General features: G+C 42.4%; 1 protein-coding gene across 1 annotated transcript in view; it reads left to right on the top strand.

Moving 5' to 3' along the window:
- Nucleotides 1-26045, top strand: part of LOC139333454 (furin-like protease kpc-1) — a 158950-nt gene that overhangs the window by 99443 nt on the left and 33462 nt on the right. Inside the window, exon 13 of the mRNA XM_070965867.1 lies at nucleotides 7604-7717. Within this exon, the coding sequence (XP_070821968.1) occupies nucleotides 7604-7717 (114 nt within the window). The remainder of the gene's footprint in view (nucleotides 1-7603; nucleotides 7718-26045) is intronic.

Genomic DNA, 26045 nt, shown 5'->3' with positions numbered 1-26045 from the left:
CATGTTTTGGGGTTGCACACCTGCAGAAGTCCATTTACTCTCCATCCCTTCCAGATGGATTGTCTCCTCCTTAGCCCCAGCAGCCCTGCACTGTGATCAGGTGAACTATTTTGAGCAAGTCCTTTCATTCAATCACACAGCAGCAATAAAAATATATAAAGAATCTTTTAACCTCCTTTAACCTGTTGGTCCATTTTGTAGTTCAGTGACAGGAGAGGTCAAAGTCATCCACTCTGACTGTAGTGCTCCATGCTTACTCCATGTAGAGTGATAATGGGCCAGTTGCACTAACCAAAGTGAAGGGATTCATCTTTGTTAATGCAGGTTAATGGATTTTTTTGTATGACAGTTCTGAAAATAAAGAAAATACTGTAAGCGTGATTAACTTTATACAGCAGTGGCTTATATTTGGATCAAATAAAGATGAGGGTAAACTAAGGTAATTAGTGTAACTCTTATTTTTATTTTTATGTATGAAATTATCGACAGTATATGATCATTTCATCTTGGGACTACAAACAGCATAAAAGTCATGTATTGTACCTCAAGTCTGTACACCTCATCTGTACACCCAAACTATAATTTTCCATCGTAGTGAATTCGCTTCCTTTCTCCCACTTTCTCTGTCTGCCTGTGTCCATTGAATGAATAGGAGAAATAATGCATATAATGTTCTCTGTGGGGAGTTAAGGAGTAATCAGCCAGTGATCTCAGTGGGGAGACTACATGGAAAAGTGAATCCACTCGCTCTAATTGGTCTTAACTCAAACACACACACTCGTCCTCAGTGAGAGCACCTTGTGCGCTAATGGCTTTCATTTGGAATGCATTGAAGGTCACTGGCTTGTACGACCTCTCACGCAAAACATACAGAGATGGCTGTCTTGTCTATGTGATGATACTGATATACTCGTATCAACATTCCTGTGGAACTCTCTTTGGTGTTTTTAAGCATGCCTTTCTACATTAGACAACATGACCCCTGTGTAATGTACACACACTTGCACATACAAAAATACACACACATAAATACAGAGATACAGTGTGTGTATGTGTGTACATGTGAACTCATTAACCACAGAAATCAGGGCTACGCCAGTGGAGTGTATTTAAAGGAGATTGCAGGCATGCAGTTATTGGACTTAGCCTAATTGATAAACCCATTAGTAACACTTGTTCAGATAACATGGGAGGAATCTTAGTCTGCTCACAGTCACTCCAAATGGGTTCACTTAGGCTTAGAGTGCAGCACATTAAGAGAAGATTACAGAGCGATGTGGAGCATCTTAGCGGTCCACGCCTCGCTACTGTGAGATTAATAGAGACGAACTAAGGGCAGAGACGGAGAGAACGTTGGACTCTGACATGCCACAGGGTGGGGACACTGCATGTCTGTGTGTGCGTGTGTATGTAGCTGTGCAGCACGTGGTGTTTTGTGTGTCTGTAGAAGTGTTTGCATGTTGTCTGCATGTGCACCTAAATGTGTGTTTCTGTAGTCATGACACAGTGGATGATTGGCCTTCTCGTGTTAATGTGTATGTGCATAGCCATGTGTGCGTTTGTGTGTGTGTCTGCTTTTACTTCTGCTGTTTTTGTCTCTATATGTGGGTGTTTCTCTGCTTCTCTGTAAACGTACATCCACGTGTGTTAGTTCCTCTACCTTTCAACTAAAGCTGCGATGTGGCTCGGCAGAAGAGCTAAATGGGAAGTGTCCAAGCAGAAGGTGTGTTGCCTGGGATGAGACAGTGGGGTTTAAACTGCTGCTCGTTTTGTACCAACACATTATACCCTGCTGACTAACAAGCTTGACTGTTGGTGATATCTCCTTGAGGTTCTGTTCAAATAAAAAGAAAAGAACAAGAAAACTGGACATGCTGCGCCTCAGTAAAGCAAGCATTAGGGTGAATATAAATGCATCAGTCTCTTCTGACTGCAAATATGTCCATGATGTACGATGGAGTGAAGACCATTACTGATTTGAGTGGAAGCTGATGATGGCTCATATTCATAAATTGGACCTTTTCAAGGCACAAAATTACAAATATCCAGAGATGCACCGATGCAACTTTTTCTCCCACGATATCCCAAAAGTGTCAAATCTGGAAACCTCTCAGTGTGGAACTAATTACGATATGTGTAAGATAATGTGAGGCCGCAACTACAGAACACTTCTCACTGTTACTGTAAGTGAAGATGAGGCAACATACTTTTTAGGCTATGAAGCATCAACCTCATAACAACGCTGAATGTGATGCTGTGTTAGAAACAAACTAAAAGCTGTATGGTTGCTGGTATTGAGAACAGATACAGACCTTACATACAGCATTGAGTCTTGTACTAAAAGTCTGTCGGTAATAAGATCTGACATCAGTCCTACTGTATTTCCTCGTCCATTCCCCATTATCAAACTTTGTTACACATGTCCATGCAAACTTAACATTCCTCATAAAAAGCACTTTAACTTTTTGACACAGCTGAATAGATGAACAAAAAGCTGTTTTTAATGTGGTATTCTGAAGTTTAACCAACAACCCTCAAGTAGCCAGTTGAATTATGACAGGAGCAAAGGAGGAAGTCAGGTGATGTCATAGTCACGTCATCTGGCTTTAACATTCCAAGAGTCAAATTTATGTTTTTGAACCAGACCACGATCATTCCACAACCTTAACCACATGATTGTTGTTGAAATTATGATGTTGAAGGTCTCCTAACTGAATGCAGTGGTCATTTTAACCCAGGCCATCCCTAACCCTAGCCCCAAACCTAACCCAAGCTATATTACAGCAACGTTACACCAAACCATAACCATAGTGTCGTCACAATTGTTTGAGACGGCACTGGCAAATGTCATCCTGCCAATGTGGGCATCAGATCAAAGAACAAGGGCAGTTACAACCTGTGTATTATGTTGTTTCCTTTTGAGGACTTGTTTCATGGATCCCTACCAGCATTTAGTGTTTCCATCTGTATACTTATAGTATGTGTAAATCTCCAGTGAAACTCTGGTTCCTCAGGTAAGAATTGTAAGAAACGATGTGATATTCAATCCAAATGACACATCACAGTCGATATCACGTGGCATCAGTGAATAATGCAATAAATGTGTGATCAAATCTACATAAAACCAGAAGCACATGACATTGACTGGATGATATCTGATTTGCAAAAGGCAATTACTGGAAAACTGATTGATCCTGTGTTACATATTTTCCACTTTCTTGCTACTTACAGCGTTTGCAAACATGCAGTACATTGTGTAAAAAAAGAATTAGGTGGCTTGTGCTCCTGACAGAATTTCATTTGCAGTGGTTGTTTACCAGAAAAATTGTTGAGTGTGATGCTTGTAAATGATCGGGGGCTGACAGTGTTTTCCTCTGGGTCCTGCTTTCTCTCTCTTTCTTCACCCCTTCATCTTTCTGTCCCCTCGATTGCCCATCTTTCGCGCTCTCTCCCCTGGGCTGGACACTTTGTCCTTGTGCTCCCCATTTCTTCCTTCTCCTCCTCCTCCTCATCCTCCTCCTCCTCCTCTCTGCCTGGGCCCAGTGTGAGTGATAAATTATTCGTGGGCATGCTCTGAGGGCCCAGGGCTGCTCATTCCTGCACACACAGGACTAGCATTGATCCAGCCTGTGGTTCAACTTAATTGGAAACCCAGTTACACCAGCTACAGACACACTCCGACACACACAAACACAGTGCGCGCACATACAGATGCACCAACATACGCTTCCAGACGTGCCATCTACTGTAAAGTGGCATTAACACACACACATGCACAAATGTACAGTAATACACTTGTGCATAGGTGCAATTACACAACACACACACGGACACACGCAATCCCCACATGCATTCATGCATTAAAGTGTTACAGAATTAATGTCTGGCTAAGTATCAGCTGCACTATGTATGTTTAATGATACAACATTGCATATACACAGACTGCGGTACATAATACAGTATTGTGCACACAGGCTTCCCATGTAGGGATAAACATGTACTGTGTACACACACAAACCCACACACACTGCAACTTTATAACTCCAAAATTCACACAAGCGATCTGACACACAAGGACAAGTAGATGGACACAAACCTCTGTGCGCACACACACACTTTATAGTCACTAAGTCTGCATTCTAAGTAGCACTAAAGAGGAGTAAAAGTCCACAGTGGAGCAATATGGAGGCCCAGGGTTATCGATTGGGCTGAGACACTGACTATCATACAGCTAATAGATTACATCAGACACATCGGAGCGGCTCAGTCAATGAGGCCTGATCCTATTAACTGGGGATTTGTAAACAGTTGTGTGCTCACTGTGACGGCTGCTGTGCTGCTTTGTGAGCCTTGGCGAGGGGATGAAGGCTGTAAGGGTCTGGAGGAGGCTCATATATTGTAGCACTCTGCCCTCAGTCTCCTGTGAGATGCAGTGTAACCGTGTTCATGTGTGTGCTGGACCACATGCTTTCATTTTGTTGTGTTTGGAAGAGTGATGTCAGTTCCTGGTTCTGTTCCTCCTGATGCCGTCTATCCTGTAGAAGACCTCCGTGTTTCTGTGCAATTATAATTTTACAGTGATGAATAGAGCTTTCACAGAGTGGGTAATACATGACAGTAAACATGATTCCTTCACTGAGCTTTGTCAAAATCAAAAGTTTTTGTGTTGCTTCTACATGCATGAGTTGAATGGACGATTGATGGATGAGCTATTTTGTGAGATGTATTTAAAGGCTTGGCCAGACAGCATCATTGTGGAAGGAAATCTGTTCATTTTAATGGATTCAGTGTGATCAGTGGATTTCGTTCGAGGGTGAAGTAAATCTTACACACAGTGCAACTTTGGTGAACTCTGAGCAAAGACAAACCATCCTGACATTGCTCGTCTTTGAGGGCACAGGCAAAGCAGACATTTTGACGGAGACGGAGAAGGAAAACATGAACGGCGCCTCTGTCCTCATCAAATACTGCAGTAAGCCGTGCACAATACCACTCCCAACCCCTCTGCAACTTTGCTGTGACACTTTTGTGATGTGAGCGGCTGAAATCTGGATTATTATTCTAATTATTTTTTTTATTATTAATACTGTATCAAATTGTTGTGTCTTTTTTGTATGAAGGGGGAAGTGAAAGCCTAGAAATGGCAGATCTACCATGGCTGGTGATGCTATTCATACTCTGTGTTTGATCTCATCACTTCAGGATTTGCATTTTTGATGCATTCCAGCAACAAAAAAGCTAAACAACTTCACAAAAACACCCTCCGTCATCTTGCTGCAGCGTGATGGATTTCAGACATTTTTGATATTGATCTGTCTTTTGGTCAAAAGGCTACTTAATACATGAGGACAACAGTTGATATTGAGCAAAGTTTGGTCCCATAGAATAGTTAATATTAAATGTAATGACATGTAGTGTGTCATAAATAATTAAGGGGCTTACTAAAGGATAACAATCTATCCTGAAAACCGCCTTAAAAATTATTTTCTGCAGCTCATCTTCTACTTGAGCTGCATACCAAACTCCAGAAATAGTGGATTTGTGCTTTCTTGCAGCCAAACCAAAATCAACAGGAGGAGAAAACACATGGTCTAGCATGGATACAAAGAGGTAGTGCAGAAAAAAAAAGTCCCACCTCGATGTGAGAGAAACCTCACAAGTTAACAGCTCAGTTCATCTTAAGTCCATTACAGCATAAACAATACTTCTGTTTAACCAGCGCTATGGTAGATGCTGGTCGTGGGGTTTTCAGATTAATTTCATGGCCCAAACCTATTCACATGTCCCTTTAGGGGCTGTGCAGCAAAGAGGAGTGAAAACATTAAGGGAGGGAGAGAGATAGCAGTAAACCGGGTTCTCAGCCAACAGTGTGTTTTTAAGAGCAAAACGACTTTTCCAAAATAAATAGATCTGTGTCGCGGACTGCTAGGAGGGAGAAAAGCCCTCGGTTCAATAATTAATTCCCGAGTCGAGGGTTTTGGAGAGCCGCTGATTGGGCTGATTCTTTTTTTTATTCTGTTATGATACAAAGGAGGCCGTTTGAAGTAATTTGTCCCAGAGAGAGCGGCTTGGAATACCATACATGCTTTGATTTAGCAAAGCAAATTTAATTTTGTTTGCTTTATGCAAACCAGCCGGGGCCGCGGGGGTTTCTCTGATTCCACCAGAGGGGTGATGGTGGTGGTGGTGCTGATGATGGAGGTGGGGGAGTGCACACAACAGAATCACGCTGCTGCCACTAATATATAATACAGAACGCACGCTCACACACACAGACGCATGCAGTGAGCAGCAACAGTTCAAAAGTACAAAGCCTATTCTCCCCCTCCACACACACTCCAATCCCTTTGAAATCAAAGCTTAAAATAATTGTTTGTGCGTTGTGTTTTGTTTCATTCTATCCGTCTATTATTAGTGTTACTGGTGTTATTCCTATCATGTTGTTTTAGCTGCCTGCTCTTGCTGCTTGGCGGGGTTTTGTTTTATGCTGCTAATGAAAGCTTCTCTCCCCGCTTTTGTTCTTCTTCGTTTTCACCAATACGTGAATGGAATACATCTGTTTGTATCTGCGCCTGATATTACCTGAGATGTCTAACACTCCACAGCGCAATAACGAAGAGGCTACTTGTGATTTCGTTTTTTTTTTTTTCAGGGCTTTTCTTTGCGTCTTTGTGCAGACACGCTGTGAAACTATGAAGATGTACCTTAACGTGGCTGAATAGACACCCACGATGTACCGCAGTTATGTCATTAATGATGGGAAAAATGAAGTCTAACTGTGTTGCACACCTTTAATTACCTCCGTTCTGTTCCTCTGTACCGGAGAAACGACCGTACGTGCACAGATGTTAAGCAAACAGTGGAGGCATTTCTTCTCAGAAAGAGAAAAGGCTGTTCAGAATGGGTGGCCAAGCAGTTTTCTTATACTACATTCAACTCATTTTCTTAGGGAATAATGACTGGATAAAGCAGAAAAACCCAATTTCCTTTATGCTTTTTATATCCTGAAAAAGCCCTCGTTGACGACCCTTTAGTCTTTTGTTATAGAAAACTGAGCTAATATCCTCCAGCTCTCGGCGCAGTTTAAAGGTCTTAATTGGATTCCATTAGTATATTGCTTGACATGACACTTGAGTCCGCTCTATTAGAATTCCCCTGCCTGGGATTAAAAAGAAGACTTTTTCTACATTCGACTCTCTAGGCTCTTTTGTTAAAGTCTCAAATATTCTTTGTTGGATTCACAGTTTTTTAGTGACATCATTATTAAACCGTAAGCTTGACTTAAACAGGTGCTTTTATGTCTGGAGGACCTGCTGTAAAAGGTGTGGCAGTGTCTCATCACAGCAGTTTATGTATCAAATAACCTAAGCATTAATACAGTATAAGCATTACATGCACGCCTGCCTGGTAGAATGTGCAGTAAGCCTGATAAACAGTCCTCCAGCCTCTTTCAACACTAGAGTCCATGTTGAGCTCCCTGCAGGTTCCTTTTCAGGGTATCACAGAGAGTTGAAGTGCTTCCTCTGTGGTTTGAGTCGGTGTAAAACACGGACTGAGGGAAGGATGTGTTTGATGATATTCTGTTTCATGTCTCTTGCCCCAGTCCTAAGCTGACTTGGAGGGATGTTCAGCATCTGATCGCCAAGACAGCAAAGATCCCCGACCCGGACGAGCCTGGGTGGAACATCAACGCAGCAGGACACCATGTTCACCATAGGTATTGTGATGCATCCTTGCAAACATTCACTGCTTTTGAACATTAACATGGCATCATTGATGGGGTTACATTTCATAATCAGCGTTCTGACAACATCCTCAGGACTCTTTTTAAGCGAGGCTTACATGTGAAATGATTGGTGTATTAATCAGTCAATTTACATATCAGCAGCTCTGTTTTCTTAAAAGCAGCGTGATCAACAGCACTTGGTTGAAACTACAGCTAACTTGTTGCTGTGGCTCTCGAAGCGACACAAGCCTGTCAAGTAGTTGGTTGTGAGTCTTTAAAATAATTGTTTGATATTTTGGGAAATAAGCTTATTTGTTTCTCTGCCAATAGTTACTTTAGATGTGAAGATATGTACAGTAAATGTAAAGCCACAGTCAGCAGCTGCTCATCATAGCTTACCTTAGCTTAGCATAAGGACTGGAAACACGAGGAAATAGCTAGCCTGGCTCTGTCTGAAAATAGAAAAATCAGCCTACCAGCACCTCTAAAAACCATATCTGGATATCAAAAAACACGATAAAATGACAAGTTGTGGTTATGTAGGTATTTACTAATGTGCTGGAGTATTTCTTCGCCGGCAGCAGTAACTTCGTGAAATCTGTACATCATCGTGAGGTTGCCAGGAAACGAGCAAAGACCTCAGGAGGTTACTTCTCCCCAGGGAGTCCGTCACATAACATCTGGCGAGCGGTGTCCCCCTTGTCCCGCTCTTTTTGCGAAGCTCCGCAGTCTTCATATCTAACTCACTGCAAGAATGAATGAGTGAATGAGCATATTTCCCAAATGACTATTCCTTTAAGGTAGGAAGAGGTTGTGAAGGGTTTACTACTGTTGTTGTTTTTATAAATTATTTTCACCTGTGTTACTTATTGGCTGCTCACATATTTCACTGTCATTGTCATTTCCAAATTTTAATTTGTAAAGTGCTCTCATATTGGACACACTCAGAATGGTAATAAGGGCATGTCGTACCTTTTGTTGGGTGTGAATCTCGGTTGTTTTATTAATTTTCAAATAGCTCTGGTTTTTGGCCTGGGACTGAATGGTTTAACTGGATTAAATGGCGACTTTCAACTCTTTGATTGTGCTGTAAACAGTAGGCAACTCAAAGTGCACATCAGCAACTCCTAAAAGCCACATTCACAACACATTCAGACTACGCTGCTACTAAAGCTTTTAACTGTGCTGCACCAGTATTGTATGTAACTGTTTGTTTACCTGTCTGTGTAACATGCCAAACACACACCCAAACACAAAGATATTTCCCCATATGGGAAGAATTATGATTGATTAGTTGAGCCGTCTATCGTTTCCATGGGGAGACACTGGTTGTGGTTATGAAATGTATGATCGGAGTAATTCTCCCAGTATGATCTCCAGCTGGATGTCAGCTAAATTGAATGATGTGAAATTCATTTGTCCTTTCATAAGCCACCTCAAGGGCCCTGAATGTTTCTTGACCGGACTTTTTGAGCCACAGTAGCACAAAATAGTTTAACTGCTTCTTTAAAACAATATATTTAATTGAAAGTAATGTCATGCCAACTGCAGAGAACACATTTATTTATCAAACCGAGGAGATCAGGTGTTACTTATTACAAGTTTACTCAAGTGAACTGTCAGCGATGAATCACAGAGCGTGCGTCATCTTCCACTTGTTCACTACTGTGTTGGCCACGCGCACAAACACCACTCTAACGTGCGCGCACACCTACACACTCTCCTCATATAAAGCGCTTCAACTGCAAAAAGCAGCTGTTTTATGACAGTTGAGACAGGTGATCTTGTCCAGAGAGGAGTGTCATTGTAATCCTCTAATGTTATTATCACACCCACAGCGTGTCTGAGTGTCCATGCCTGCTCTGATTTATATAGACAGCGGCTGGAGGAAATGGAGCCTCTCCCTCTGACTGTATGAAGCATGGACCTGAGCGGGAGAGAGAGAGCCCCGTGCTCCTCCAGACATCGTATAAACGCTTTTACAATGCTTTTACAATGTCAGCCAGGCGATGACATATCGGTAATCAGTCATAGCGTTTGTGATGTTTGCCTCCGCTCTCTGTCTCACTCACCTTAGGATTTCCTCTCTTCATCATTGCTCTAACCTCTCTTGTAGTTTCTTTCCCATCCTTCCTCTCCCCTTCTTTTCCCTTTTCTTGCTATTATTCCCCGTCGCTGCCTTCCTGTTTCTCTCTTCCATCCCCTCTTTCGCAGCATGCCGTGTCATAAAATAGATTGTAATTACTGTGTTGCTGTGAGAAGAATGGATTAATTAAAATATAATGATGCCGATCACACCAGCGGGCGTCTGTTGAAATCTGTCCATTTAGGGGCTGTGGCAGAGGACTTGTAATGCCCAGATCATACTGCAGGCTAATTATGAAGAATGGTTTATTGCATGGGCAAGGACGGATGGACTAGATAGAGCAATGAGCACAGGGTCACTTACCATCAATGAGGTTGTTACAATACATTAAAGATTAGATCTGATATCTGTAATGAGAGGATCCATGTTTAAGAAAATTGAAGATAACACTGAATGCTTTTGGTTATTGGCAAAGTTAGTGATGGAAGAGAGGGAAAGGGTTTTTTTCCCTTTATTTGGATTGTGAAGGTGTATACTGTGTGAGTGTAGTCTGTCCTGTATTATTGTATATTTACTACATACATGTTGTTGCCAGTTGACTCAATGGCGATTCAGTCAGTTTATAAAAGCACTTACAAACTTGTTCCCTAGAAAAGTATTTTTAGAATTCTACATTTCTTTGGGACATGAAAAAGGAGCCAAAGTTAGCATTAGTAAGGGTGTGTGCGTGTGCGTGTGTGCGTGTGCGTGTGTGTGTGTGTGTGTGTGTGTGTGTGTGTGTGTGTGCGTGTGCGTGTGTGTGTGTAAAAACAGAATCAAAATTCAAGTGGGCCTGTGAAACTTTTACTTTACAGCAGTCACTGGTGGTGATGAAATAGCTCCACTAACCTGGTCTCATTCCCAGAGTGTCACAGACCAAGACTGGGTGACGTAACATAGAGAGCAAAAAAGTCCTGAGAGGGGTGGAGGTTGGGAAGGAGTAGTGGGTCATATACACCACCTTCTCACAGCAGACCGTTCATGTTCCATGGGAAACAGAAGGTGAAAGCTTCCTTCCTTTCTCAACCCAACCAAGTAGTTTTGATGCCTAAAGCTGCCCAAACAAACCGTTTCACTACATTAGTGTTAGAAAGGCGCTCTGGGCAGCAATATTATGATGATGCACTGCAGCTTAAGAAACACATGCAAAGAGACAAAAACCAAAGAAATGAAGTAAGCATCTCGGCTCATTTTTCAATGCTTCATTGAATTCAAATCTGTCATTTTTTCTTTGAAGTGTTACATAGTCGCCTTTTAAATAAGTAAAATCGAAGGAGATGTTGTTGTAACCTCTCTAAAACTTTCACAGGGAGCATGTGCGGATTGAGGACAGATGGTTGCGGTGAAAGAAGCAGTTGCATGGCTTTGTTAAAGCTGAAGGAAAAAAGCTGCCTTATAGATGTCGGGTGGGTTGGCATTGATGTGTGTGTGTATATATATATATGTTTGTGTGTATGTGTGTTTGGGGATTTAGAGGGTTGTTGGGTGGGTGGAAAGGGTCGTCTGCATCCCAGAGTTCCCATCTGTTTGACCTCCATATAGACTGGGAGCTTTAGAAACTGTGATGTTAGGGAGCAACCCCCACCCCACCCCACCCCACACACACACACCCCCCTCACCCCTCTCACCCTCAGCTCCCACAGCCATGACGACAATAAACATGTCAGTCGCCACACGCCAGAGCAATCTGCAATCAGATTTACTGTGCATGAAATATGGTGGTGCTTTTATTGGTCCAAAGACTTGTCACTCATAATTTATAGGCTGTTGCCAGGCCGGCTGTGATGTCAGCGAGCTCCCAGCACCCTCAGGAGAATCAGAAGGGGGAGAGTGAAAGAGATAGGGGTGAAGGGTGGAGGCTGGGTGGGGGCTTAGAGATATAAGAGGACAGAAAATATGTGTGTGTGAAAGAGAGGAGAGAGAAAGGGAAGGAGAGAGAAAAGGAGATGGAAATGGAGAAAAGAGAAAAAAATAACACACATCCATCCCGTTCCTCTCTGAGGAGACTTTATCAAGTTGAGGGAGTGAAAGTGTCAGTTTTTTTCCAGCGCCTGTACAAATGGATCTCCCTCCCCTCTCCTCCAGCCTCACTCGCTATCCTTTCAATGCTCACACCTATTGATCACATGTTTGACGGAGGAAAAAAAAAAATTAATCTGCGATTCACATCTCCACTTGTAGCCTCCCTGACCCAGAAATAGAACGTGGAGAGTGTGGTGTTAGCGGGTTGCACCGGGGGGATGACGTACGGAGAAGAAGCAGAGTGTCCAAACGGGCTTAATTTCATTTAATCTCTTCTGATAGCATAGGTGAAACTACAGTAATTATCCTGTGGGAGATTTAGATAGAAAATAACAGCGGCTCAATAGATCAAAGAAACACTGCCCTCTCTGCAAAGACAAAGTGAATATCAAGGGGAATGTGTGAGTGGTAAAACAGTATCTTACAAGGGGAAAAAAAACTAGTTTGGCATTAAAAAATTAGATAAGATTCAATCCCTCTTTTGAAAAATGATTCTCTGTTCATGGAGCACCATTAGAATGTTTACATTTGCGGCATTTTGTTCCATATCAAAATAATTAATTGCCTCCATTTTCAAATTAAAAGTACATTACAACACAATTAAGGATGCAAATGAGTCTGTGCCTGTCGCGAGGAGCCAGAAGAAGTGAAAGAGCGACTGTGTTGATGTATGAGGGTTTGCATGCTTTTTTATGTATTAGGTATGTCGCAATGGATCATTGTGCATGTGTGTGTGTGTGTGTGTGTGTGTGTGTGTATTCCAATACAAAAAACATTTCTTACCGCCTTTATTGAAGAGGAAGAGTCAGTGTTGAAATTACACTAGCATAGGGAAATAAATCAGAGCTGTGCAGTGATAAACAACACAGTAATTAGGTCATTCTTCCCTCAGTAACTGATCGACCGGCAGAGCAGATACTATGTTATTCCCACTGTGTTAAAGGCTTCTGTCACTGCCATCATAAACACAACATACACTTTTACACACACACATTTCTCAATCCCTGCCACCTTTCCAGGGGCTCTGACCTCTGACGAGCCCGTTCCCGTGAAAGATGTCTACATCGCTCTGGAAACCGGGCACAGTAAAACATAATTTTGTCATAACCTTCCCTCTTTGGAGGGAAAACAGATATAAAAGTATATAGCCTGTGGTTTACTGCGAGCCCCCCTCACCCAGCCTGGCAGAAGCACGCAGGGCTGATGGATGCCGGGCGTCGGCCGACTTTTAATTGCTCGTAAATTTTTGATCCAGGGAAAACGCCACGTTCTCCTTGTCCCCCGGCGACATGGGTGACGGAGCCGCTCAGGAGGGAATAAAAGAGCCCCAGTGAGGATGGGAGGCAGAGAAAGAGGGATACAAAGACACACCAACACACTCGCAAAGATACAGCCACATATCAGCAGGTGCTCCATAGGACATAGAAGAGTTTGTGTGTGCGTGAAAGACCTTTATCAAGTATCAGCATGGTCCTGTCAGTATGATCCACGATGATACGATGAAAGTTCCTCTTTGAGAAGGTCCACATACACAAAAAGCAGCGACAGCTTTCAGGAAGCGTTATTTCATGCCAACCCTGTCTCCTAGATATTCAGTTCATTTACAGCAGCAAATGTATGTATTTTGTAGGACACATAACGCAATCCAGATTACATCTGATTCATACCCAACATGGCAGTAAAATGTGAACTGACAGCATATTTCATTTGTAATTTCTTTACAGCATCCTCATAGCAACAAAAGCATTGCTCAGGTGTCAAGTGTCAGCATCCTGCGCTCTGTACATCCATTCACCCCAATTCCTCCCTGCAACTGCTGTGCAGTACAAGGAAAAAAAAAACTCCCTTTAACCATCGTCCTGGCAGAACTTTCCCTCAAAGATTAACAAATCAACAAACAACAAACAAATCAGCAGTATATAAACATAGTTTCTAGAAGGCAGAGGAGCAAATGCTGCTTCAGACACTGTTCCTACATGACAGGAGAGAACTTAAGAGGCTGCAGAGTCTTTGTCATTGTTGTCTTGTATAGACCTTTTAAATGTGAGATACTGAAAATAGGGCCACAGCTAAATAATTATTTACATTGCCGATTAACTGATTGTTTGTTTGTTTGGGCTATGTAACGTGAAAAAATGGTGTTTCCCAAAGCCCAAGATGACATCCTCAGGTATCCTCAAGAGATATTCAGTTTACTTTCATTGAACAGTAAAGAAACCAGAAAATATCCACAATTAAGAAACTGGAATCAGAGAATTTTGACTTTCTCTCAAACCAAATAATTGATTTTTAAAATAGTCGCAGATTAATCTGATAGCTGACAACTAATCGATTCATGAATTTGTCTAATTGAAAAAGACATGAACAGATGCAGGGGCAACATTGCAAAGACTGAGTTAAGGTTGGATGAAAGGTGAAATGCATGAATGTCTCAACAGAGGATGAACTGATGGTTGTCATGACAACATTTCAAGTTTTTATCTTAAACTGTTGAGTGTTTTGGTGTCTGACGAGGTTAAAAAGAAACGGATGTATTCGTCAAAGTAGACTTCCCACGTCTTCTCCCTGTAACACGTAGCAACACGACCAACATACCTTGCAGCTTTTAGCACCAGCTCGTCCCTGACTCAAAGAGGCGGCATTAAAACCGAGGGTCATTACAGATTCGACTGGAGTTCCTGGAAAGTTCTGGAAAGTAGACTGAGAACACACATTAAATATTAAGAACACAAAGAAATGATAAACATGCTCAAAGCAAATTTCCAAGGTCAAATATTCAGATTTTAAGTAATGCAAGATTGAAATTTAGTTTGTGTTTTAATTATTGGATCAACATCTTTTTCCAGTTCCAGCTTCTCATATGTGAAGATGATACTATGACGCTAAATGATAAACTAAACAAGATGATATTAAATTGAACATCATTAAAATTTGGACTGTTTCGGATAATTTACAGAAAGCAATTAAAAAAAAAATGTTTCAATTTGGCCTTTGGGTTTTGGGATGGGGTGTTTTTTTTGTACTATTTTGTGACACTTTATAAGACAAAGAATTAATTTTTTCAATGAGAAAATAATTGGAAGATGAATCAATAGTTAAAATAATCAATGGTTGCAGCCCTTGTTCAGTCTGAACACACATACAGTAAATATAAGAGCATGAGAGCTGGCCAGCCCTCCAGAGACTGTGCTGGTTGTTATTGTTCACACTACTTAGCTACAATAATCTGAGCTGATCCGCTGACTGACATCCTCCTCCTCCTGTCAACAGCGCTAAAATGTTGACCTCACAGCGTAGTGGGCCTCAAGAACACATATTAGTGGACCTCTATTATGTTTCTGTAAAGGGCGTATGCTCAGGGTGGTGGAGCTCTACGTTATAGATAGCCCTTTAATTTTTAAATAACAAGCGGTATCATCAAAGGAAAACTCTTTTACTCCATTACTCCTGCAGAAGCTCGCCGCACAGATTGTTCATGTCAAGCACAAAGTGAGGCTGCAGGAATTAGAGAACCTCTGTCTTAAAGGAAACAGGGTGAAGTAGTGAGGTGCAGTCGCTCATCCAGCTCTCTGTCTCTCTGTCTGTCTCTCTCTGTCTGTCTCTCTCTCTCTCTCTCTCTGTCTCTCTCTCTCTCTCTGTCTCTCTCTCTCTCTCTCTCTCTCTCTCACTGTCCTGTAAGTGCCTGTACAGCACTGACAGTAGTGGAGATGAGATTGAGAAATGGGGTTTAAAAACCGTCTCTGCAGACTTGTGACTGTTGCCAAGCCTAACAGATGCTCATCTGATCAATTTCTTACCCCGTTTGTCTTCCTCCCGAGATGAAAGTAAGATGAGATAAATATAGGTTTATCCCACCATTTGCTTGTTCATTGCAGTAAGGTCCGACATCCTGCCGAGGATTTTGATTATTTCCCTCTACTGTGTCGGACTCGGTCTGGCCTTAGATCTCTATCACAGTTTTCTCCTTTTTTCTGCTTTCTTTTTCCTCTCTCATTTTTCTCTGCTTTCTTCTCTCCTCCTTCCCCTGCTGTTTGTGTTGTTCCAGTCTCATTTGGTGGTTTTCGACTCACCAGGTTTGGCCTGTTGTGATCTCTTCCCTTCTCGCATCGATCCTGCCTCCGTTTCTCCCTGCGGTAGCCACATCAGGACGCACGGCGATCATCCACAGGTCACAGTCCAGGCCAGAGGTCAGAGGGAGCTGCTCCTGCTTCCCTCTGTGTGGCTGTGTGTTAGTGGAGACAATTATGGTGATGGGGTTTTTTTTCCTATTTTGTGACACACAAACGCACCTATGCACATGACTTATCCCATCATAATCACGTTGTTGACATGAAAACCTCAAGTTTTTAATTTTAAAATGATTTATAACGTTTTAGTTTTGCTTGCTATTTATTTATGGAACTGAAAAGAAATGCATTACTCAGATATAAACAACACTCTGAATGGGCAGAAATATTTGCAGTATTTATTTATCTATTTATTTATGTATTTGGCTGACTTCTCCTGAAAGTCATAGCTCAGTCAAATCGAAACACATAGGCATTATACACACTCTTTGCAGAGATGCCAACTTCTACAATACTTGTCTGAGGAGTAGAAATGGGAGTAAACAACAATTTAACACAGAAAATGAGGCTGTCTAAACAATTTCCAATAACTTCTGTTTTTTAGCAGAAATACATTTATTGTATCTATAAAGTTTTGTTCGGCATAAGTAGAAAAAGGTGGCACAAGTGGTAACACTGTCGCCTCACAGCTAGAAGGTCCAGGTTCGAATCCCGCTGTGGGTGCTGGAGGCGTGTCCTCCACCATGCCTTCGGTGCCTGCTGCTCGAGGAAAAGGGGCCTTTCTGTGTGGAGTTTGCATGTTCTCCCTGTGTTCACCTGGGGTTTCCTCCATAAAAATATCCCCACTAAAAACACGCAAGAAGATCACCACCTGACCAATGGTGACAACAGGAACTGGGTCCCCAGGCGCCGGTCGGCTGGCAGCCCACCGCTCCTGGTCTGCCGCGGAGGAACGACATTCCAGGATGGGTTAAAAGCGGAGAACGAATCTCACTCGCGTGGCGTGTGCAGTCTCCTGTAACTCTGTGTGCTGTGACAATAAGGGATTCTTCTTCTTCTTCTTCTCCTTAAAAAGAAATGCAATGAGAGCACAGACAAAGGAAATAGCGCCACCTAGAAAACCAAAACCCTCCTCAGGAGAAAGTCTTAAGCAGCAAAAATGTCATAGCAGTAAGAGATTACTGCCAATAAAGAAGTAGAAAATGAACAACAAACCACAGTGCAGTTCTAATTTCAGCATGATGATGACAGTCGTGCAGTTTTCCTGATCTCACGGTCACAGTGTTTAAACTCACGGTCATGCAGTCATCCTGCAGACTGACCAGCACACAGACCCAGAGCTCGCTTCCAGCGGGCACACGGGGAGAGAGACGGGTGAGCCTGATCTACCCCACTAGTGTCAACCCAATTACTCATTCTCTTAAAGGGCTATTAAAACATAATTGCCCGGCGATTTACATCCAAGTTAACGTGGCCCCGAGATAATTTATTATTTTCCATAAGCCCTTTCTTTTGTGTGCCGACTGAAAGAGTGTGGGGGGAGAGCGAGAGGGAGACTGTAATTTCCTGAGTCATGAAGAAAGGCATGTTGGCAGCCCAGTGTAATTGTTTAAACCCCACTCTCAGACACCTTCCAGTCACCCCCTTTTAATCCTCGTTATCGCTCTCATTAGCCCAGGGTCAGGGGTCAGCCAGCTCCCCCTAGAAACACAAACACAGCTCTGGGAAGAGGAAGGCATGGATGGTGGGCTGGATGAGGGGACTGGAGGGCTGGGGTTGAGATTTCCACTCCAGTAATGGCTGGCCTGTATCTGCTTTATCCACTTTTTCATTTGTGGAATAGAGGTACATGTATTGTTTTAGGCTAATAAATCTTTATGACTTCAATTTACAACACATTTTAAGTAGTATGAAACGGAGTTACTGAGTCACGCAGGAATATTTTAGTATCAGTGATAAAGTACTGTCAGAGGAGCAGATCCAGTGGCAGCAAGCCAAATTTTTCAAACAGACACAGATACAGATATATGAATATAATAAATAAGTTAGATAAAAATACATAAATAGAGATTAGATGTGATTAATGCCAGAATGTATTTTGATTAGTCAGTTTTAAACAAACTGTTTTTGAAGTAGACGTCTGCATGTGTTCTGATTAGGGAATTTTTCAACCTTTCTAATGTAACTTAGAGCCTTTCTCAGGCACAGAAAATGCCTTATACGCTGTTTTTGTTTGTTTGTTTGTTTGTTTGTTTTTGCTGTTGCTAAGAGGTTATCAGTCAGGTGTCCTTGTAACATGGTGGTTAAGACGTGTAACACAAAATCACATCATCATTTTTTCTGTCTCCGTTTTTCCCATAAGTCTGTCTCTCTGGAATCAAGCTGGTAAACATGATATTTTTCACTCTGAAGTGCTTGTACTTGTAAATTTCACAAACATTCACTGACTTCCTTCTCTGAACTACAACTCAAAAATGTTCATCTTTCGACTTACAGGACCACAGCATGGGTCTCAGTCTTGTTTCAGCTGGACTGAGTGTCCACCGACCAACACAATATATGATGAAACCCACTGTGGGTTGATGCTATCTACCTATGAGAAGAACGCCAAGCTTGGAATCTGAACCTTTTGCTTAACGGCCTGTAACTGTACTGACATCAGCTGTGAGTTAGCTAGAAATGGATGCACAGACCTTGCGTATGGGACTGCGTCTGTATCTGTGTTTGAGTGGCAGAACTCTCCAGAAACTCACATTTTGTCTCATATTTCCCTTTAGTCTCTCTCCTTTTTCCTATCATGTGTTTGTTTATGAAAAAGATACAGAAAGCTTAACATTAAGCACAAATTTTGAAACATTTTGAGCACTAATTAATGTGTCTTCACCTCAGATCATGCCGGCCCCAGATGAATCTGCTTCTGATCGTGCTCATTTGCTTTCTTTCCTTTGTCTTTGTGTGCAGTTGAGCCATCTATAAAGCTTGCAACAAGCCTGCGCACAAACCGAGAAAATGACATTTTGTACGTTTCTACGTTGAGCTGCTGTGAGCTCAAGAGAATAAATGCAGACACAAAATGTCACAAAATGCAACAAATCACAACAAAATCTGCAGTCAAAATCTGTAAAAGTTCTTGTCCTCTGTGTGTTTCTTTGTTCCTTCATTTTCAGCCTGTACATCTCTCACACTGTCTTTGTGTCTTTTCTTGATTTTGCTCTGATCCTGCTCACTTTCTCTGCTCTCTCTGCAGGAATCACAACCTTGTTTTCCCCCCTGTGTCCCTCTCTAATTGAAGCTAATAAAGATCAATTAAAGTCATTACGTGCTTTTCTTACATGAGCCTTGGCTACTAAATACATTAGGCTCTCTCTCCATATATACTGTAGTATGTCTCTTTCTCTCCCCCTCTCCTTACTTTGCATGCACAGGGGCCTGTTGGGGTCTTTGGGGGCCAGGGTATTTCCAGGGTCACATCAATGAACAGTACTCCTGGCTGTTCTTGGAGCTGACATTTAACCGCTACATCAGAGGCCAATACCAGTATGTTTGCATTCACTCTGCCATTTTTCTGCTGTTTGTTTTTCTACATTTCCAATCTCCAGTGCAAGAGAAAATGAGGAACATGACAAGCTGAGACATTTTTATTTCAAAATAATTACAAGCTCTCAGTTTTGCAGCAGTGCTAAGAACATAACGGCAAAACACTGACACCATCCATTACAGCGCATCATCTTTGGCTATGGATGGAACGCCGGTCAGTCCACCACTTTGGTCCAGATTATCATATCTCTAAAGCTTTTGCTATAGGATGGATTGTAGTGAAAGTTTCTTTAGACCTTCATGGTCCCCAGAGGATGAATCCCACTGACTTTGTTGATCCCCTGACCGTAGCTGCTGGTGGAGCAGAAGGGTTCAGAAAGACAAGTTTGACCAGCAGCTCAGGAGATAACCATACAATTTTGGAGCAGTTATTGTCTTTGTCAACTTTGGTGATCTTGCAATATGCAGAATTTTTGTATGTCACCATCCAGGACCGTCATCAGGTCCATATTTTTCTTTGGTTTGATACGTTGGTCTGTGGCCAAATACCTGAAAATGAACGACTTTCCCATCAGTCTCCTCTGTAGTCTACCTTTAATACTATTTTGCATTGTAGCAAATAGTAACATGCCAGTGTGCTCAATTTGCCATTTTTCTGGCACCAGCCTCTGGTCGTTATTGCATTCACTTTTGATAAAGTTTAAAAACAAAGTTTGAACCTTAACATTTATTTAACAGCCTCACAGTGCCACTACTGTGGCTGCAGGCTCAGCATATTCACAGTATAGCAGTGAAGTCCACATAGAAAATATGTGTGCTGAGCAGTGTGGTGGCTGAAAGGACCAGCTGGTTCACCACGTCACCAATCACCCATCAACCTCGTAGCTGCTGAGAATCCTGGAGCTGGAGTGATACGGCACTATCCAGCTGCCGAGCACTATTCTTACTTCAGACTCCACAGAAAACAGGCGATGTGACCGAGTGATAAGAGAGATGAAGGAGAAGTGACCCATTCACAGGACAGCAGGGAGCCTGATGGTGCTACCATGAGCTGACAGGACTGTCAACACACTTCATACAGCTGACTGTGTGTGCATGTGTGTGTGTGTGTGTGTGTGTGTGTGTGTGTGTGTGTGTGTGTGTGTGTGTGTGTGTGTGTGTGTGTGTGTGTGTGTGTGTGTGTGTGTGTGTGTGTGTGTGTTTCTGAGAGGATTTATGTGATTATCTCAGTGTGTGTATGTATATCCTCTACATACAGTGTGTGTGAATGTGTGTGACTTAGAACATATCTGAGTGTGTCCAGCACATGTGAGACCAAGCATGTGTGTGTGTGTATGAGACTATGTGTGTGAAAATGTGTGGCATTTTTGTGTTGTGTTATTTTTATTTAAGTTTGTGTGTATATGTATGTGTGTGAGTGCAAGTAAGAGGCTACTGGCTGTGTGCTTGCTTGGGTATCTGGAAGTGTGTTAAAGAGAGTAAAGCTAAATTAAATCTCACCACATCCATGTGTGTGTGGTCTGCGGCGTGTGTGGAATGTGTTTCATTAGTCGTACTGCTTCACGTGCCCGTCTGCAGCTTCAGTACAGTATAGCAGCCAGTCTGGTGCAGGGATGAGGCGGTAAGCTTCCGATCGCTCAGCCTGGGCTCTGCCTCCCTCTCCATATGGCCATGGAAAGCCTCGGCTGCCTCCCCAGGCCTCTGCCAGTGTGAAAAGCAATTGTGTGGAATGTGTAGGAATTAAGTATCCCATCATTCAGCGCAGACTTGCAATTAAAAGAGCTGCAGCAGTCACTCGCGGTAGACATCGTGTGAGTCATGTCACTATAACTCAGCACAGCGAAGGCCTGCCATTTTTTGTTCTTAAGAGGGAGGGAGGAGTAAACACGTCGGCAGACATACATTTAAGAGGCTCACACACTTCCTGTCTCCCATTTGCTGCACACACTTATTTACAGAGACATTCACAAACATAAACATTCCTATTTTTCCAAGTCTTAATACAATACTTGTATGCCCATATGGATGTTGGAAGAGTTATTGGTTGCTATAATAATTCCTCCTGTCCATATTGGCCCTGAAGTGATCCTTTATTTTAACAAGTGAACATGAATATGTCTGTGTAAGATGAAAACGGTCAGAGTCAGATCATCATAAATGTCATGGATTTGTGAAACAAGCTGCTACATATATTACGTAAGTTATATTCACACTTAAGTGCATTATTTTTATATTTACTAGATATTTCTTGAGTTTCCTTGGCAAATTACACTTGGAATCGTGCTATATTCTTTTCAGGCTGTCTTCACTCCCCACAAATGTTGTTGGGGTGGTCGAACAGCTTCGGACCCCCTCCCCCAACACCTTCCCATTGACTAGGACAATTTCTATAAGCTACCCTAACTCATAATCACGACATTCGTACCCACTTCATGCACTGCTTCTCAGGGTTTGTGGAGATGAGAAAGTGAGCAGGGTTTCAACTTCTCTCTCAAGTTTTTCTTTTATCGTTTATCCCAACTATTTCTGTCACTTGTTGTGTTTACATGTGAGCGTGACTCTGTGAATGCCTTCTGAGAAAGACAGTCTGGAAAGTTGTGTCATTATCCTCACATTTTAACAGCTTTTCACTCCACCTTCTAGTTGTGGAGTTGTGGATGGTTTAAGGTTGGAATGAAACATGAACTATCCAAAGTATGTAAGGGGACTCATCTTCACTTCATAACACTCTTTCCCCCATATTATTATAATTACCATTATTTTGGTACTGGACACATATTCTCCTGTTTCTACTGACTCTCTTTTGGCATCTCTAATGGTTGCAGTGCAGTTGTAATCTGGTGTGGCTGATTTGGCTCTTTGATGGAGTAGAGAATTTCACCTATCACAAACAAGCACAGCATTATATGCTAATTGTAGCCATCAAATAAAGTATTAGAGAGCTGCAGGATGACAGGTCACCAAAATATTTCTCAGGCTAGGAATGAGAAAGAGGGAATTTGATATTAAAAAACGGCAACTTTTGAAGACACACATTCGATTTGTTTAACACAGACTGCTGAAGCCTCACAGTAGCTTTGGCTAAACGCATTTTTCACGAGTCGTCAGATCTGAACCTGTCCTTTAATGCACGTGTACAGTTCCTTGGCATGCAGATAAATGGTTATGAGTGAGTGTACAAGCTGTACATTAAGAGACAAGAGAAGGCAGTTATAAGAATGTTGGCATTCAAAGAGAAGGAAGGTCATACATGATAGATGTTTACAAGTGGTTGAATTTCTGATGCAGTACTTATTACTGTACATTTTCATGAAGTACACAGTAAAGTTTAAACTGATATCTGAACAGTCTCTTGGCTGGTGTGAAGTGATGGTACATTTTAATGCAGTGCTACAGTACAAGTGTTGCATTTTCGATGCTTCCTGTATGGCAGAAAAACACTCCCGTTGCACCATCGCTCCATTGAGATTAAGAGTCATTTTTGCACAAGTGGCCAAAACAGAAACAAGAAGCAAAATTGCAGCAAACACATGATGATTGAATCCAAAAACAAAAATACACCACATGAGCACTCAGACCCAGAATGACCTTATATGTAAAATAAACTGAGCCTCAAATCAAGACACTACCACACTGCTCTGTGTCTGTGCAGCTTTATGGGAGACATATTGAAAGAGCGCTCCTTCTGCAGTATGTACACAAAGAAGTAGTGTTTGTCTCTGTAGTGTCTCCTCTACTTTGTTTCTATCTCTTCTGATGGCTCATATCAGTCTGTTCACAGAGCTAAGCCTGAGTGGGCTACAGTGTAAATATCCCAGACCTATTATTACTCCAACAAAATGTTCCTAGCCGTTGTCAAGCCACTAAGTACAAAATGGTGAATTGCAGACACGAAGAGAGATAATTGCCACTCACACTGGAAATTTGGCAAGCGCCTTCCCCACGAGACCCGGATGAAATGGTGCTTCAACCCCCGAAACTGTCATTCTTAATGAAATGGTAATTACAAACCCAGCGGAACAGCTGAGGGGCCTGCCGGGGCCCACGGAGCCCAACTACCAGAATAAACCTGCTACAACAACCTGCAGAGAGGGATGGAGGGAGGCAGGAAGGAGGAGGTGGGAGGGGAGGAGGGGGGGGGAGAAAGACGATATAAAGCAGGAGAGTTTCCAGGTAGGCAGAAACACCAAGAATCTGAGATTTATTTCAATTGTGAAATGTAATACACACTCCAGGTTGGAGTGTGCTGTACACTGGGACCCTCATCAATAACGCCGGCTGTGTGGAAGGCAGGAGGGGAGGTTGGTTAAAAGCGCCCACACAGCCTGGGTAATTGATTGCTTTGTAAGTGAACGTGTCTTTAACCTTTGGGAGGTCAGGCCCAGTCGGACACCATCAGTCCTGCCTGGGGTTGAACCGCTTCCAGCCGTTTGTCTTCCGCTGCTCCCTCGTCTCAGGGCCGATTTGTCAAGCATGAGATGTTTTGGGTGTTTAGATTACAGGCGAGATGGGAAAACAAAGGCAAAATGCCACCCCAAACAAAAGGCCTGAGCCTGGATCTCCCACTGATCTGCATGCTGGGCAGGAGGCCAGCTACCTGGGGTGCTGAAACTGAAAGGGGGAGAGAGGGACGTGGTGGTGGTGGTGGTGGTGGTGGGGGGGGGGACTTTGCTGAAACAGAGCCACAATGAAACCCCCGAAACACAGCCACTGTGGAGCTTGAACCAGAGCCAGGATGGAGGCTGAACGGGAGCCAACATGAGAATTGAACGACAGCCAGAACGGTGACATGAGATAGAGCCGGAATAGCGCCTTGAGATGCAGCCAAAATGGCAGCCAGAGACTCGGGGGGATAGGAGGGAGCTCGGGGCGGCTAGCTGTTTCCTTCACGGCAGTACTCCTCATCACTGGAGATTTTAAAGTGTCCCTTTGCCACCCTCCCAGGCACTTAGGCCTGTCTGTCTGTCAGGCTGTGAGAGAGTGACTAAAGATGATTTATCTCTTAGATTATCAGGGCCAGGAGCTACGCCGTCGCTCACACGATGCCCAGGAGAGACAGGTCAGAAACAGACAACACCTTCTAGGACCGACACTCTGACACCTCTTTCTTTCTTCTGGGGAAAGAGCCATTTATAGCTGACCTGCACTTTTTAGCAAATTGACAGGAGAAAGTCAAGCCCATCTTACTAAACACATGTGTGGATTAAGGCTGTGTGTTTCTTTTCAGATGTGATATTTTGTCACTGTAAGGTAAAAGCAGCTTGTTCTTGCATGTTTGTGTGTTTCTGTTATGTATGAACAAGTGGGTGTGTGCACATGCAAGAGTATGTGTGTTTGTGTCAAAGCACAAGGTGCTATGTGTGCCTGCCAGTTCCATCTGCTGTTCTATTACCATAGACGTGATGTACCTGCCACTTCCCTCCTCAGCTGAGGTGTGTGTGTGTGTGTGTATGTTGTATTCTCCCATCCTGTTGTTAGATCTGACAACCACTAACACAGACTTGTGGTGAAAAAAGAGAGAAAAAACACTCTCAGGTTCCAGTTCCCCCCCTGCGTCTGACAGACAAACTGTCTGGGACTGTGGAGAAGCTACGCTCCTCTCTTACCTTACTGTCTCACCTCGCTCCTCTGCCGGGGTTTAAGCAGCCAACAAGTGGATTCTTTAAAGCACAGTATAGTCTCAATACAATATGATTTTCTGTTCCTTTAACAGAGGGTTCCCAAATTTATTTGTTCAGGCTCATTTATCTTTGCACACTCCATTAGGCATTTAGGTGATCCTGTCCTGTCATCCTCTGTGTCTTACAATGTGTTCAAGAGTAAAATAACGTTCAATTCAGTAGCTTAGTTAAAGTGTGGATTCAGTACCTAAGTTGCACTACATATAACAAAACAATACTTTTTTTTTTTTGAAACTCATTTTAAAAAATATGGAAAGGAAAAAGGACTTCTTTTTCATTTAACAAAAGTTCTGACATGTCCAAACACAAGGAGTCATACAAGAACTTTGCCTAAATAAAATAGTCTAAAATTGGCTCCATTTTTATCGAAATCATGAACTCTAAAGAAAGAATAATACCCATTTACAGCTGAATAGTTCCACAAACTAAGGAGCCAGAGGAACTAAACTCAACAAATAAATCAGAAACTGAACTGCGTTGCTGTTTGAAGTTTGAAGTAAAGTTTAGTCAAGTTAGTCCAGTAACTAAAAAAAAAAAGAAGAAGCGGTATTTGAGACAAATTTTTTCTCATCTGAGGAAATAACACAGAGTCATGTGGTTCTTTCTTTGCTTTGTTTCATCACTCTGAGGTTAAGGCAGAGGCTAAGGAAGTCTTAGATCCTGGTTCCTTGTGTCAAAATGCAGGTATGGCTCCTGAGTTCCTGAAATGGTTTCTGGGCCTCTGAAAGAGTGGAAGTAGTTCAGTTCTCACACATTAAAATAAACTAGTTCACAATTTAGAATTTTGGACTAAGTTGACAGTCCCAGAAAATCATTTGTATTTACTTCGTTATCTATTTATTTATTTTATTTTAATGAGCTGCGAAGACTTCAGACCTCCCACACTG

The sequence above is a fragment of the Chaetodon trifascialis genome, chromosome 7, assembly GCF_039877785.1.
Source record: "Chaetodon trifascialis isolate fChaTrf1 chromosome 7, fChaTrf1.hap1, whole genome shotgun sequence".
NCBI lineage: Eukaryota > Metazoa > Chordata > Actinopteri > Chaetodontiformes > Chaetodontidae > Chaetodon > Chaetodon trifascialis.
Note: the sequence above shows the minus strand (reverse complement) of the source record. Positions and strands in the feature narration are given on the sequence as shown.